Source organism: Balaenoptera borealis (assembly GCF_965194805.1).
Source record: "Balaenoptera borealis genome assembly, chromosome: 8".
Classification (NCBI taxonomy): domain Eukaryota; kingdom Metazoa; phylum Chordata; class Mammalia; order Artiodactyla; family Balaenopteridae; genus Balaenoptera; species Balaenoptera borealis.
In genome coordinates, this window is record NC_138865.1 from 120901800 (window position 1) to 120914082 (window position 12283).

Here is a 12283-nt window from a genome sequence, read left to right on the forward strand (position 1 = left end):
CTGCGTAGCGGACGTCCGGGCCGTCTGCGGGGTCATCGTGAGGCTAGGGTCTGTGCCCAGCGTCCTAGGCACAGATGAGGGTGTCCCAGCTGGAGGCTCGGGGTCAGAGAGTGCCGCCCCCCATCGTGGTACTTGCTGGGCTGTCTCCCTAATGGCCAGGGAGGCAGGAGGTCCTTCACGTGTGTGCCGGTTGAATTTTTTGTTTTGTTTTCTCTTCTTTGAGCTGCTGTTCGTCCTTTGCCTCCTCCTGCCTGTCTGTCTTTCCTGCGTGACTTGCAGGCGTCCTTGCACTGACCTGATTTCTTTCACTGTTCTTCCCTTTCATCAGCGTGTCTTTAAACAAAAGCGTCTTGTTCCCACATGGAAGCATATATACGTCTGTCCTGCTAAACAAGAGGCCTTCTCGACCCCAAGCATCTTTGCCCTGCGTTCTCTTCCAGGCTCCTCCTCATTTTGGGGTTGTGAGCTGGGGTCTTTCTTTAGCTGACAGAAGGCCTGCGGCCAGATGGCGTAGCCACCGAGAGTACCTGAGCTCCGGCACTGGCCCTGCCCAGGTAGCTGAGTTACTTCAGTTCTGTGGCATCCGTTTCCCCATCAGCAAACTGGGGGGACGCCATTCCCACCACACAGGATGTTGCAAGCATCCCGTGAGAGGCCCTGAGGATGGGTTGGGCTGCTCTCATTCCAACACCAACACTGAATTACTGATGTCCCTCCCGAGGCCTCCTTTCTCTCCTGAATTCCCCTGCTCTGTGTTCTCTCTCATACCAAGCCCTAGAGATCCCGTTGCTGGAGCTATAAATTAGCCCTGACAGCTGGCAAGGCCCGTCCCTTCTCTGTTTTTCTCTCACACCCGTCCTGGCAGGTCTTGCATATTTATCCTTCAGCGTGAATCTCGGAAACAGGTTCTGAGAAGATGAGCGTTTGCATTGACGGGAGCTGATCAGCTTTGCCCCTTCCTCTGGAGGAGGCTTGTTGAGCTCTGGGAGCACAACCCCCTCCTGCCATCAGTGAGAGCGCCGGAGAGCGGCGGGCCGTTGCTCCGAGTGGTCCTGGAGGCCGGTGGCAAGTGGGGCCCCGGTTTCTGAGTTTGCACGGCTGCCGTGAGCAGGCCCTCCCTCCCGTGATGCTGCCACCGCCTTGTCACTCCTGCCTTCGGTTTGTGCGACTCTGTTAGATGCTCTCATTCGTTCTAATAGGTTTCAACTGATTCTCTTGGGTTTTCTTGGCAAACGGTGATGCCTGCTGCAGACAACGAGAGCCCCATCTCTTCCTTCTCTTAACTCTTTGCTTCGTCTCAGTGGGAGCCAAGGACTCCCATCGTGGTGGGCAGACTTGTGTTCCCAACTGGAGCGGGAATGCTTCCAGGATTCCACCATTGCCTGGATTTTTTTGGTTGTTGTTAATCAAATTAGGAACGTCTCCCCCTATATCTAATGTATTAATGGATTTGGGGGTCTTAACAAATCTTTTTTCTGTATCTACTCACAAGATCATATGGATTTTCTCCTTTAATTTCTTTCTTTTTTTTTTATAAATTTATTTGTTTATTTATTTTTGGCTGCATTGGGTCTTCGTTGCTGTGCGTGGGCTTTCTCTAGTTGCAGCGGCAGGGGCTACTCTTTGTTGCGGTGCGTGGGCTTCTCATTGTGGTGGCTTCTCTTGTTGCAGAGCACGGGCTCTAGGTGCACGGGCTTCAGTAGTTGTGGCTCACGAGCTCTAGAGCGCAGGCTCAGTAGTTGTGGCACACGGGCTTAGTTGCTCTGCGGCATGTGGGATCTTCCCGGACCAGAGATCAAACCCATGTCTCCTGCATTGGCAGGCGGATTCTTAACCACTGCACCACCAGGAAAGCCCTCCTTTAGTTTCTTTGCATAGTGAAGTATATTGCAGTCTTTTTTAGATAAATCCTATTTGGTATTGCTGGTACGGTGTTGTAATGCACTACTGCATTCCATTTAGTAACAGTTTACTTAGAATATTTGCACTTAGAGTATTAAGGGAGATTGCCTCATATATACATTGGTGTTGTCTGCACCTGATTTTGGTGATGGGATTAGGTCAGTTTAGGAAAATAAGCAAAGTCGCTTCTGTTTCTTTCTGTACTTTGGAATGGTTTGACTGAGGTGGCAGAACTTGTGCAACTACTGGGGCCTGGTGCCTTTGGCGGGAGAAGCAGGTTTTTGACCACTTTACCCTCCTCAGTTGTGCTTGACTCCTTGACTGCTAAGGGGGCGGATTTGGGAGGGAAGGGAAGCAGAAGTCCTGGCCCTCAGAGGGGTTCCCCTTGGCTGCCTGTAGGCAGTGCAGCTGCTGGTAAACAGGACGGCTCCACATCAGGTGCACCTGGCTTCCCCACGCCCCGCCTTGTGGGCCTCTTCCTAGGCTGTGTGAGCCCAGAGGTCCTCACCTCCTATCGGAGGGACGGGGAGTCCTGGCTGCATGCGGGGTTCTGAGGACTCTGTGCCACATGCCGCAGTCACAGTGCCTGGCACACGGCTGGCACTGGGTGCTGAGGCCCCGGCTCTCCCTCCCCTGGGCCCGGAGGGTCAGGGCGCGCGAGCACACGTGCACCAAACTGGGAGATGACTTCCCGCCGTGTGTGCCAGGTGCTGGCTTCCCTTCTCCTACTTAGCCTCCCTTGTTGGGTCCCGTAGGTCGGCATCCTGAGTCTAAGCCCCCCAAAGGGGCCTCCGGCCAAACTGGGGAGACCGTGATGGGGAGCTGGCCATCCCAGGAACCTGACGCTTGGGGTCAGAGCCTTTGTCTGCTGGAATTTGGCCAAACTGCTGGCTCACCAGCCCCAGATTAAAAACTGACGTGGATTACGCACCCAGGTGCTAGATACCACACTGCACACCTCAACCTTGCTGTCTCCTTACATCTTTACAATCACCTGCTAAAGGTAGAAGGCATCAGGAGATTCATTTACAGATGAGGAAACTGAGGCTCAGGGAGGTGAAGTGACTTTCATGGGGCCACCCAGCATGGACTAATGGGGCAGGACCGAGCCCGCTCAGTCATCAGGACCCTTGGCGGCTCCCTGGGCCTGCGGGTTTACGCCGATGGGCCCTGAGAGTCCCCAGGGCCTTGCCTGGGAGGGGGCCGCTCTGCCCTGGCTCGGCAGGGGGTTGGTGAGTCCCACAGATGAAGTTCCATGCCTTGTCCTGAGGGCAAGCAAGGGCCAGGAAGATGGACGCCTTCTTTATACCACCGAAGCACTGAGTTCTTATAGAAATCGGCTGTTCTTCCATGTGGCCATCACACAGAACAGAAAGGATAATGGGCGTGGTTTGGGGGTCCCAGACTTCCTCCCGGCCCCTCTGGGCACGCAGGGAGGAGGGAGTGGGAAGGGGAGACGAGGAGGCCGAGGTGGGGCCTTGCTTTCGCCCCACCTGGACCATCTCAGCTCCGAGGGGGATGGGACCCCCACCCCCACTCCCGCATGCCCAAGAGCTCTCAGTGACACAAGCCCTTGGGCTTGGAGAGAGGCCTCAACCAGCCCCTCGACACGGGGAGCAGCTGTCCAGCCACATCCCTCCTGCAAGGGGCACCATTCCAGGAGACCTGGGGCCCTGGTTCTCGACCAGCACAACAAACACTCGGGTTCATGTGGGCTTTCGGCTCCGCCGGTGCCACGAGGCAGGATGCCAGGAGGCCTGTGGGCTACCTGCTCTCCGCCCTGTGCTCACGCCAGCGTCCGGTGTCCCAGCGGCACCGTCAGGGAAGAGGGGCGGCGTTCCCTGTCGTCCTCCCCAGGCCACAGCGTGCGGGCAGGGGCCTGGCCTTCTGACTCCTGGTGCACTTCTTCCCCCCGCTGTGTCCCCCTGAAGCAAACAGAGGCCCTGGGTTCCGAGCGCTTCCACGGGCCCTGCCGTGTCCGGGCCTTGAGGCCGGGAGAGAAAGCCCAAAGCAGGTTAGAGTGGGGAGGGGGTCAGAGACAGCCATGCCCGGGGAGCTGGCAGTCTCTTGGGGTTCTGCCATTGAAAGAGGCTTTTGGCAAGAAAGGGGCAAAAGCAAGAAGACGCAGCCCCCAACCTCTGGCCATGTGGTTCCCCCGCCTGCTTGCCCCTACCCACGGCCCCACCAGCTTGTGACTAAGGAAAAACATGCAGCCACGCTGATGCAATTAAGGAAATGTTATTTCTCAAATGCTGCCAGACCCTCAGGGTTGACCCCGAGACCCGGGAGAACAGCACGCAGGCGTGTTGGGCCCACGTGGTCGCTCACAGCCTCGGCCTGGGACAGTCCTTGAGCAGCTCCCGATGGCCGTGGGCTGGGGGGCTGACACCTGCCTGCTGCTCGTCCAGGGGGTCGGGAGGCATGGGCCAGGCCCTCGGTGGGGGCCCAGGGAATGTGCCTGCCCTTCCCAGGTTGGGGAGGGAGAGGAGGGGTCCATAGTGCCCACCCGCCCGCGTGGACCTCGTGCTCCAGGTGAGTGGCCCTGGGCTCCCAGCCTCTCGTACGGCCTGCCCGTAGTTTTTCAGCGCGGGAGTGAGTGTGGTCAGCAGACCCCTGCACCTGCCCAGAGGCTGAGGCTGAGCTGGGCTCCTCTGTCCTCCTCCAACTCCTGTCCCTTGGGGGGATGGGCCTGACAGGGGGGAGAACCCACCTTCCCCCCACCCCCAGCTCATCTGCCCTGCCTCCTGTGGTGACTGAGAAGGGGCCCAGGAGGCCATTCCCGGGTCCACCACTAAAGGGTCACAGCTGATGTGCTGCTCCCCCGACCCCGGGGTCTTGGCTCTTAGAAGAGTGAGGGCTCAGCCCAGCGGGCAGAGGCTGCGGGGAGATATTATAATTCCTGCCTCCCCACCAGTGTCCCACCGGGCGCTGAGGGGCAGCACCTAGGGGTGGCCTGGGGCTGGACTCAACCTGGAAGGTCAGGTGGTTGCCAGAGGGCCGGGAGTCCCCAGGGTCTGACCTGACTCCCACTTGCGCTGGTGGCCCGGGCCCCCGCCCTGCCCACGTGCACCATGGAAATGAGAATCCCCACGGCTCTAGTTAACGATGTGCAGCTGCTCTGCTGCGTCCGGCACCACTGTGTTATGGCGGGGCTCCGGGGGTAGCTAGCGAGCCTCTGACTTGGAGGGCAGAGAGGGCCTGTTGTGATGTCCAGAGGGCCCTGGGGGCTGCTGCCCTGGACGCTGGAAACTGGGAGCCTCGGTGCGTGAGGGTAACTGCAGCCAGAACTCACCTGGGTGTGGGAATGGGGGCAGGAAAGGGGAAGGAGCCCCGGAAGACAAATGTTGGTGCCCCAGAAGGCTGCAGACCGCCAGGGACCCTCCCGGTTTACCGGGTGTGACCCCTGCTCTACCACTGCCAGGTGTTTGGGACAGGGGTCTCTGTGGCCCCAGAATCCTGGTGACGCTGGGCAGAGGGCAGCTGGGGGCTCAGAGGGATCCTGCCCTCCCCTGCTGACACCCCCTCGCAGGCTCTGATCCGACCTGAGCTGCTTGGCCCCAGGGAGGCCACAGATGAGGGCCTCTTCTTAAGCCTCCTGGTCACTTCCCCTGAGCCCAGCAGCCTGAGGGTCTGGAAGGGGGTCTTTGAGGGGGAGCTAGGTGTTCTGGACCCAGAGGAAGGCTGAGCAGCCAACTTTGGCAAAGGCTGTGTGGGGGGAGCTGGGAGGGCTTCCACGGCCCCCGTGGGATCGGGGGCGATGTGAGTGCCTGCCCCGACATCGGCAGTGGTGAACCTCCCCGACGCCCTGGAGCTGCTTGCTTTGGAGTGGGCCGCACAGCCCGGCAGCAGCGGTGGGTGCGGCGGCGGGGCTGTACCGCGCGGCCAGGCGCGTGGGGGGCGGCGGGGCGGGCGGGGGGCCGGGGGCGGCGGGGCGGGCAGGGGCTGTGCTGGCCGGGGGCCGCTCTGCGCGGCGAGCGCGGGCACAGGCTGAGCGGGCGCTGGCGTGTTCCCGCAGGCAGCCCGGCGCCGGGGACGGCGGCCGCGGGGACGGCGCGCTCCTGGACACCGCCAGCCTCAAGATGAGCGACCTGGACGCAGAGCTGGTGCCCCTGCCACCGCGGTACCGCTTCCGGGACCTGCTGCTGGGCGACCAGTCCTTCCAGAACGACGACAGGTAGGGCGGGGGTCGGCGCGCGGAGTTGTCCGCGGTGCTGAAGGCCGCCGCTGCGCCCGCGCTGCCCGGGGCCGGCGCCCTTCAACTTTCCCGGGTTTCCGGAACCCGGAGAAGTTGGGGGGTGGGAAGCATTTTCCCGGGAGGAACCTGGAGGATGGGACGGGAGGCTCTGTACTGGGGAGTCTCCGCAGAGACCAATCCCCGGGCCAGCCTCCCCGGCTCTGCCCACAGGCCCCCAGTCCCGCTGGCAGCTCTGCTGATTTTGGGCACGAGCCAGGGCCGGAAGCGCCACGTGGCGGAGCCCCGCAGGCTGGCTGAGGGCTGGCGTCCTCCAGACGCTGGCTATGGTCATTTATTATTAATTAAGGGATGGTGTCCTTCAAGCTCATGTTGTGGTCACTTACCAGGGATGACAATGTCCCCTCACCTCAGATTCTCCTGGGGGGCACGAAGCAAAAGAAACTTGAGTCTTTCGGCAAAGGACCAGCAAAATGAGCCCTTGGTAATAATTCATGTGCTGAGGAGGCTGGCAGGAAGCTGGGAGAAATGTTGCTTTTCTCTGCCCTTTCCCCAAATAGCTGTCTCAGTAAACACCCAGCACTATAGCTCTGTCAGCCTCAGGGGAAGTGCTTTTATGCGTGCAGGGACTCACGCTGGAGCCTGTGGGACTTCGGACCAGAACCACTTCCCTTGCAGTGTGTTGGGGGAGGGGCCCTGGTATCTGCGGGTCTCCTTCCCCACCCAGCCCTGAACTGGGCTCGTGAATCTGCAGTTGTGCCAACAGTGCAATTATTCAAGTTAGCACATAAAGTCCATGAGGTTGAAATTCGTCAGGGCACAGATCAGTCTCTCAGAATAATCCACTGCTGAAGCTGCAGCTGGGAAAGAAATCGTGCTTGTGAATGAGACCAGTATATAAGGACTGTGTGTGAGGCTTGTGGAAAGTGAGTTTAAAATCCATTCTGCGTGCCGGAAACAATATCCTTCCAGACCTCCCATAGCATTCAGTTGCATTCTCCAGGTAGAATCTGGAGGAGAAATGGAACCCAGAGTCTTCACCCACATAGAACCAAGGGTGCAAGCCCAGCAGAGGGGCACATTAAGGCCGTGTAGTTTTATCTTGTTGGACTGAGGACCGTGGTAATAGGTAAACCCACCCGAAAACACACACCCAGGTGAAGAGTTCATTTAGCTACCTGGGTGGGCAGAGGCAGAGGAGGGCAGTGCTGGGTGCTTCTCTAAGCCAAACGTGAGCTCAGCACCTTCCTAAGTCAGCACCAGCCCCTCACTGCCTGCTCCGCGGGGACTTGATTAATTCTCGTTAACAGCAGCCCCAGAGGTTCTTTCAGAGGCGGCAGGAAACGGCATCCATCTCCCCGAGTGGGCCTGGGGCCTCTAAATGCTCCAGAAATGCCTGATGTAATTGCAGTGACACATCCCTTAGATTTTAGGAGTGGATGGCAGGTCCTTGCCGTCAGCCAAGGGTGGCGTGTGTCTGCCTGGAGGGAACTGTCCCTGTCCCCTGGGAAATGGGAAGCTGGCACTGAATCCTCCACCGTGCTCTGGACCTTGTGGCTTGGGGTTTTTTTATTGTGGTAAAATATACAAAATCTAAAATATAAAGTGACATTTGGTACATACACATCATCACCACTATGTAGTTCCAGAGCATTCCATCACCCCCGACGGAAACCTCGTACCCGTGAGCAGTCACTGCCCTGCAGCTCCTGGCAACCCCCAGTCTCTGTTCTCCTCGACCTTGTTTTCAGGGGGAAAGTCTCCTGTGTGCTGGGCGCAGGGACTTTGTGCTTGTGCACTCGTGGTGTTCAGAGACGGGCTGTGTGTGTGTGTGTGTGGCGGGGGGAGCCCTCCAGAGGACAGGCCCCCTGGTCCCCGGGCAGGCCTGGAGACCCTGCGCTGCACGTGCGGAGAGGTGGTAAGGATGTGTGTGTACGTCGGGTGAGGGGAGGGAGCAGGCACTGGGGCTGAGAGGCTGTGGGGCGGCCGGAGGGCCCGGGAGGCTGGAGGCCAAGGCGGCCAGCCTGCCCCACCAGCAGGGCCATGTGCCCTCAGCCAGTGCTTCCGTGTGCCCCAGAGACAGTCCCACAGAGCCCGGGGCCGGGCCGGGGCCGGGGTCCTGGGGCCGCAGCAGGAAGGGCCGGTGGCCTGGGCGAATCGGCACTGCCGAGCGGGCGTCGTGGGTCCGGGGAGAAGAGCTGTGCTTTGCCCTCCCGCCGCGTGCTCCTGGGTCCCTGCTGCCTGGGCTCCTCTCCAGGCCCGCTCACGCGCCCCGGGGCAGCCTCCGTGGGGTGAGCGGGGGCGCTGCTGCCCGACTCCTGGCAGGCTGTGGGTAGGCGGCCAGGGCTGTGGGCTTCCTGTTCTCCAGGGGAATAAAGCCACAGCCGTGAGTCACCACAGCTTCACACACCGTGGCCTTGGGGGTGGGGGCGGGGCTCAGCCCACGTGAGCGGAGGAGACTGCTGGCCAGCCTCTTGCCGGGAGGGCAGCCAGGGTCCTAGGGGACCCTCATCACCGCCTGTGGCCGGGTCTCGGGGCTCCTGGGGAGCCAGGGCTCTAGCCCTAGGCCTGGACCCTGCAAGGCCCGGGGCGCGGGGCTCCCTGCCCTGTCCCGGGTCAGCTCACGGCCCCTTCGCCCCAGGAGCCAAGGGGCAGCTCCAGGAGGCCCCTCCCCGTCCGCAGCGGACCCTCCACTGCGCCTGGTGCACCTGGTCCTGGGGGCTGGACCTGGGGCTCTGAGGGCCCCCTGCGGGTCTCGGGGGCTGCAGGCCTGGCAGGGCGGTGAGTCCCCGCGCCCGCTTTTCTTCCTGCAGAGGGCCGATGGTAGCCCGGCCTGGAAGAGGCGGCTGTGAGGAGAGCGGGACAGGGCTTCGCAGACGGGGCTTTGGTCGCTCTAAGTGTTGCTCCCTTTCCTGGTCTGTAACGTGGACACGAGGCTTCAGCCAGCCACCCACCCCCCACCCTCTCCGCACCGCGGGGCGGGGGCCACGGGCTGTCACACCACACGCTCGTCTCCCACGAGGGGCAGATCCAGCCAGAGGCTGGGGTGGGCAGAGCCCCAGGTGAAGAGAAGGCCCGGCCAGGTGTTCTCCTGGCCTGCGTGCCGGGGACCAGCTGCTTTCCCCAGCTGCCTGTCCGGCCAGGACCCAGCCCGCAGCGGGAGGTGACGTCAGGGTCCGTGCCCCCCTCGCCCCCAGGCATCTCGTGGAGGACGGGGTGGGGGGTGGGGAGGTGTGTGCGCCCCCCTGGGGGCTCCGGGGCAGCGCCGGCTGCAGGGAGGTGAGGAGGCCAGGCCTCCAGGGGTTAGAGCACTGCCCCGAAGGGCCCTGTTCGGTGTTTCCCTAAGCTCTTCCAGCAACAGCGGATGGAACCTGACCGTTCCTGTGGGACTGAGCTGCACTCGGTGTTGTTTCACCAGCAAGCCGAGAAGTGGGGAGGCAGGCCCGCACTGCGGGGGGCTCCCTGAGGACAGACCCCGGCCCCGCCCTGCAGGAGCCACTGTTGGCAGCCACGGCCCCCAGGGCTGGACCCTCCGACCCCTGGGCTGGGCTCCGGGCGGGGCAGGCAGGGCTCAGAGAGGTGCCTTTGGAGCAGGCCCAGCCCCCGGGGTCCCCTGGGTTCCTCCTGCGCGGGGGCTGCGTTCAGGCCCCTGGTGTTACGCTTAAACTCCCAGGGCCTGCCTTCTGCTAAGCCGCAGTCAGGATGGGGCAAGGTGGGATCCCGGCCCCATCCTGGCCTTCTTGCCCCACCCTGGCCAGGGGCCTGTGTCCGTCACAGACCTGAAGGCCTTGGAGGACACGGCCCACCTGGGAAATGGCGGGGCCCAGGCAGGTTGGGGGTCCCCTGCCACCTTCAGCTCCGTGCAGAATAGGGCTGGATGGCACTGGGGTGCGGGGCATGTCGTCCAGCACCCCGGAGCGGGGGTCTAAAGCCAGACGCCTCGCCTCCCCCCACAGCCCCTCCCCAGCCCGGAGCAGCCACCTGGGTGTTCAGGCCCAAGGCCCGGGGGTGCTCCAGGACCCCCTCCCTGCGTAAGTTGGTCACCCCTGGGGCGGCTGCTTCTGCCCCCTGGACAGCTGCCCGCCCTCACGCCAGCCTCTCCAGTGGGCCCCCAACACCCCCAGCTTCGTCCGTCGCCCAGGCCTGAAATTCTTGCGCTCACCTCGGCTCCGTCCCACCTGCGCCCAGGGTCCTTCACCTCCTCCCGGGACCTGCCCACGTCCTCCGCAGCTGCGTGCCTTCTCCGGTCTGCCTCTGTCTCTGCAGTTTCTGACTTTAAACCATCGACGGAACAGTGGCGAGCGCGCTGGGTGCATGGACACCGGGAGCTGACCCGGACGCCGCCAGGCGGCTCTCTCAGTGTCCCTGTGTCTCTTGGGGACTCACTTTCCTCTGTCTGCATGATTGGGCCAAGGGAAGGCTCAGGTCCTGGCCGATTCTGTGTGCTGTGTCCCAAGGGGGTAAGATTTATATCGATCTTTCTAGCACTTTCCAGGCCTGGGGCTCATTTGCCTGCCTCTCTGCCACACCACCGTAGGACTGGGGCCAGGTCTAATTCTGCTCCCCATTGTCACCTGGGGGCCCCCCCGCAGAGAGCAGGGGCCTGGGAGGCGGTCAGGGAGGTGGCCGGGGCTCCCAGAGGCAGGTCGTGCCTTCCTCCTACCCTGTGTCCCTCCCTCTGGGTGGGCGTGTGGGGGCTTGGGTCGCCCCCGGTCCTGGGAGGCCAGGAGCAGGCAGGATCGGCAGCGGGCAGATGGAGGATAAAGGAATAAGAACAAACGGGACAGGGAGGGCGTGGGTGATGGAGGGGCGCACACGTGTGAGCAGCAGTGTGGACACCGAGGCGGGTCAGCGGGGCTCCTGGACCTGAGTCTGCACTTGGAAGACAGCCACGCTCTCAGTGATCCGGGATACACCAGTCAAGGTGTTAGCAGTTCTGTGATGAGAAGGGGCCCTGGCTCCCCTTGCCCACATCCCGAAGATACTGGGGGAGACCCTGAGATGGCGAATTGGGCGCCCCCGGTAGCCGGGTCCCCATCCCGGCCCCTGATGTTGCACATCTCACTGCATCTCTTTGCCTCTAAGCCTGCATCCCGGGGACTTGTGTGCCCGAATCAGAATTAAATTCCTCCCAGTTAGTGCAAAACAGAACACAGACATCCAGCGAGAGGGTGGCCAGCATCCTCCAGTGTCACGGAAACCGTGCTCGGTTCTGTTTCACATTGCGGTTCCCTTCACTCCTGATACGCTTCCCACGATGTGCCATTTGCCGTTGAAAATTCTGTGCATGTGTCATTCGGCTTCATCCACTTGGAGTGAAAATGGGAGGTGAGAGTGTCCAGGCTGTGTCTCAGGCAGCTCGAGCTGTGTGACAAACACCCCAGCCTAGGGGCTTCACCAGCAGACACTTAATTCTCACAGTTATGAGGCTGGAAGTCTGAGATCAGATACCAGCCAGGGGTGGAGGGGGGGGGTTCCTGGTGGGACCTCTTCCTGGTGTACAGACTCCTTCTCACCGTGTCCTCACGGGAGACGCAGAGACACAGAGAGCACGTGCTCTCATAAGGGCACTAATCCCATCTTGGGGCCCCACTCTTGGGACCTCATCTAACTTTAATCACCTCCCAAGGCCCCACCTTCAAACACCATCACACTGGGGGTTGGGGCTTCAATGTGAGTTTGGGGAGACACACACATTCCATCCACAGCAGGCTTGGGGAAACAAGGTGGACACTACAAAAGAGATGGCCGGGGTTTCCCTGGTGGTGCAGTGGTTAAGAATCCGCCTGCCAAGGCAGAGGACATGGGTTCGAGCCCTGGTCCAGGAAGATCCCACGTGCCGCGGAGCAACTAAGCCCGTGCGCCACAGCTACTTGGCCTGCGCTCTAGAGCCCGTGAGCCACAGCTACTGAGCCCGCGTTCCACAACTACTGAAGCCTTTGCGCCTAGAGCCGGTGCTCTGCAACAAGAGAAGCCACCGCAACGAGAAGCCCACACTCGCCGCAATTAAAGCCTGTGCACAGCAAAGACCTAACGCAGCCAAAACTAAAATTAATTAATTAAAAAAAAAAAAGATGGCCAGTAACCTTTCACGGGGTTAAGCTCTGCCTTGATTTCAAATTCCTTACGCCCCGAGAACATCCCAGGATTCCTGGAGGGAGAACCTTCCCTTCTCCCCTCACCCACGGG

The 12283-nt window shown here is 61.3% G+C and overlaps 1 protein-coding gene across 3 annotated transcripts in view; it reads left to right on the top strand.

Annotated features, from left to right (window-relative positions):
• The window catches only part of KCNT1 (potassium sodium-activated channel subfamily T member 1), a 69530-nt gene that overhangs the window by 5124 nt on the left and 52123 nt on the right, over positions 1–12283 (top strand). The window contains exon 2 of one of the 3 annotated variants that reach the window (XM_082401815.1): positions 5918–6076. In XM_082401815.1, coding sequence (XP_082257941.1) covers positions 5918–6076 — 159 coding nt within the window. Of the gene's footprint in view, positions 1–5917; positions 6077–12283 lie in introns of those variants that run through there. The other 2 variants (XM_082401819.1, XM_082401818.1) reach the window with 2 other exon arrangements.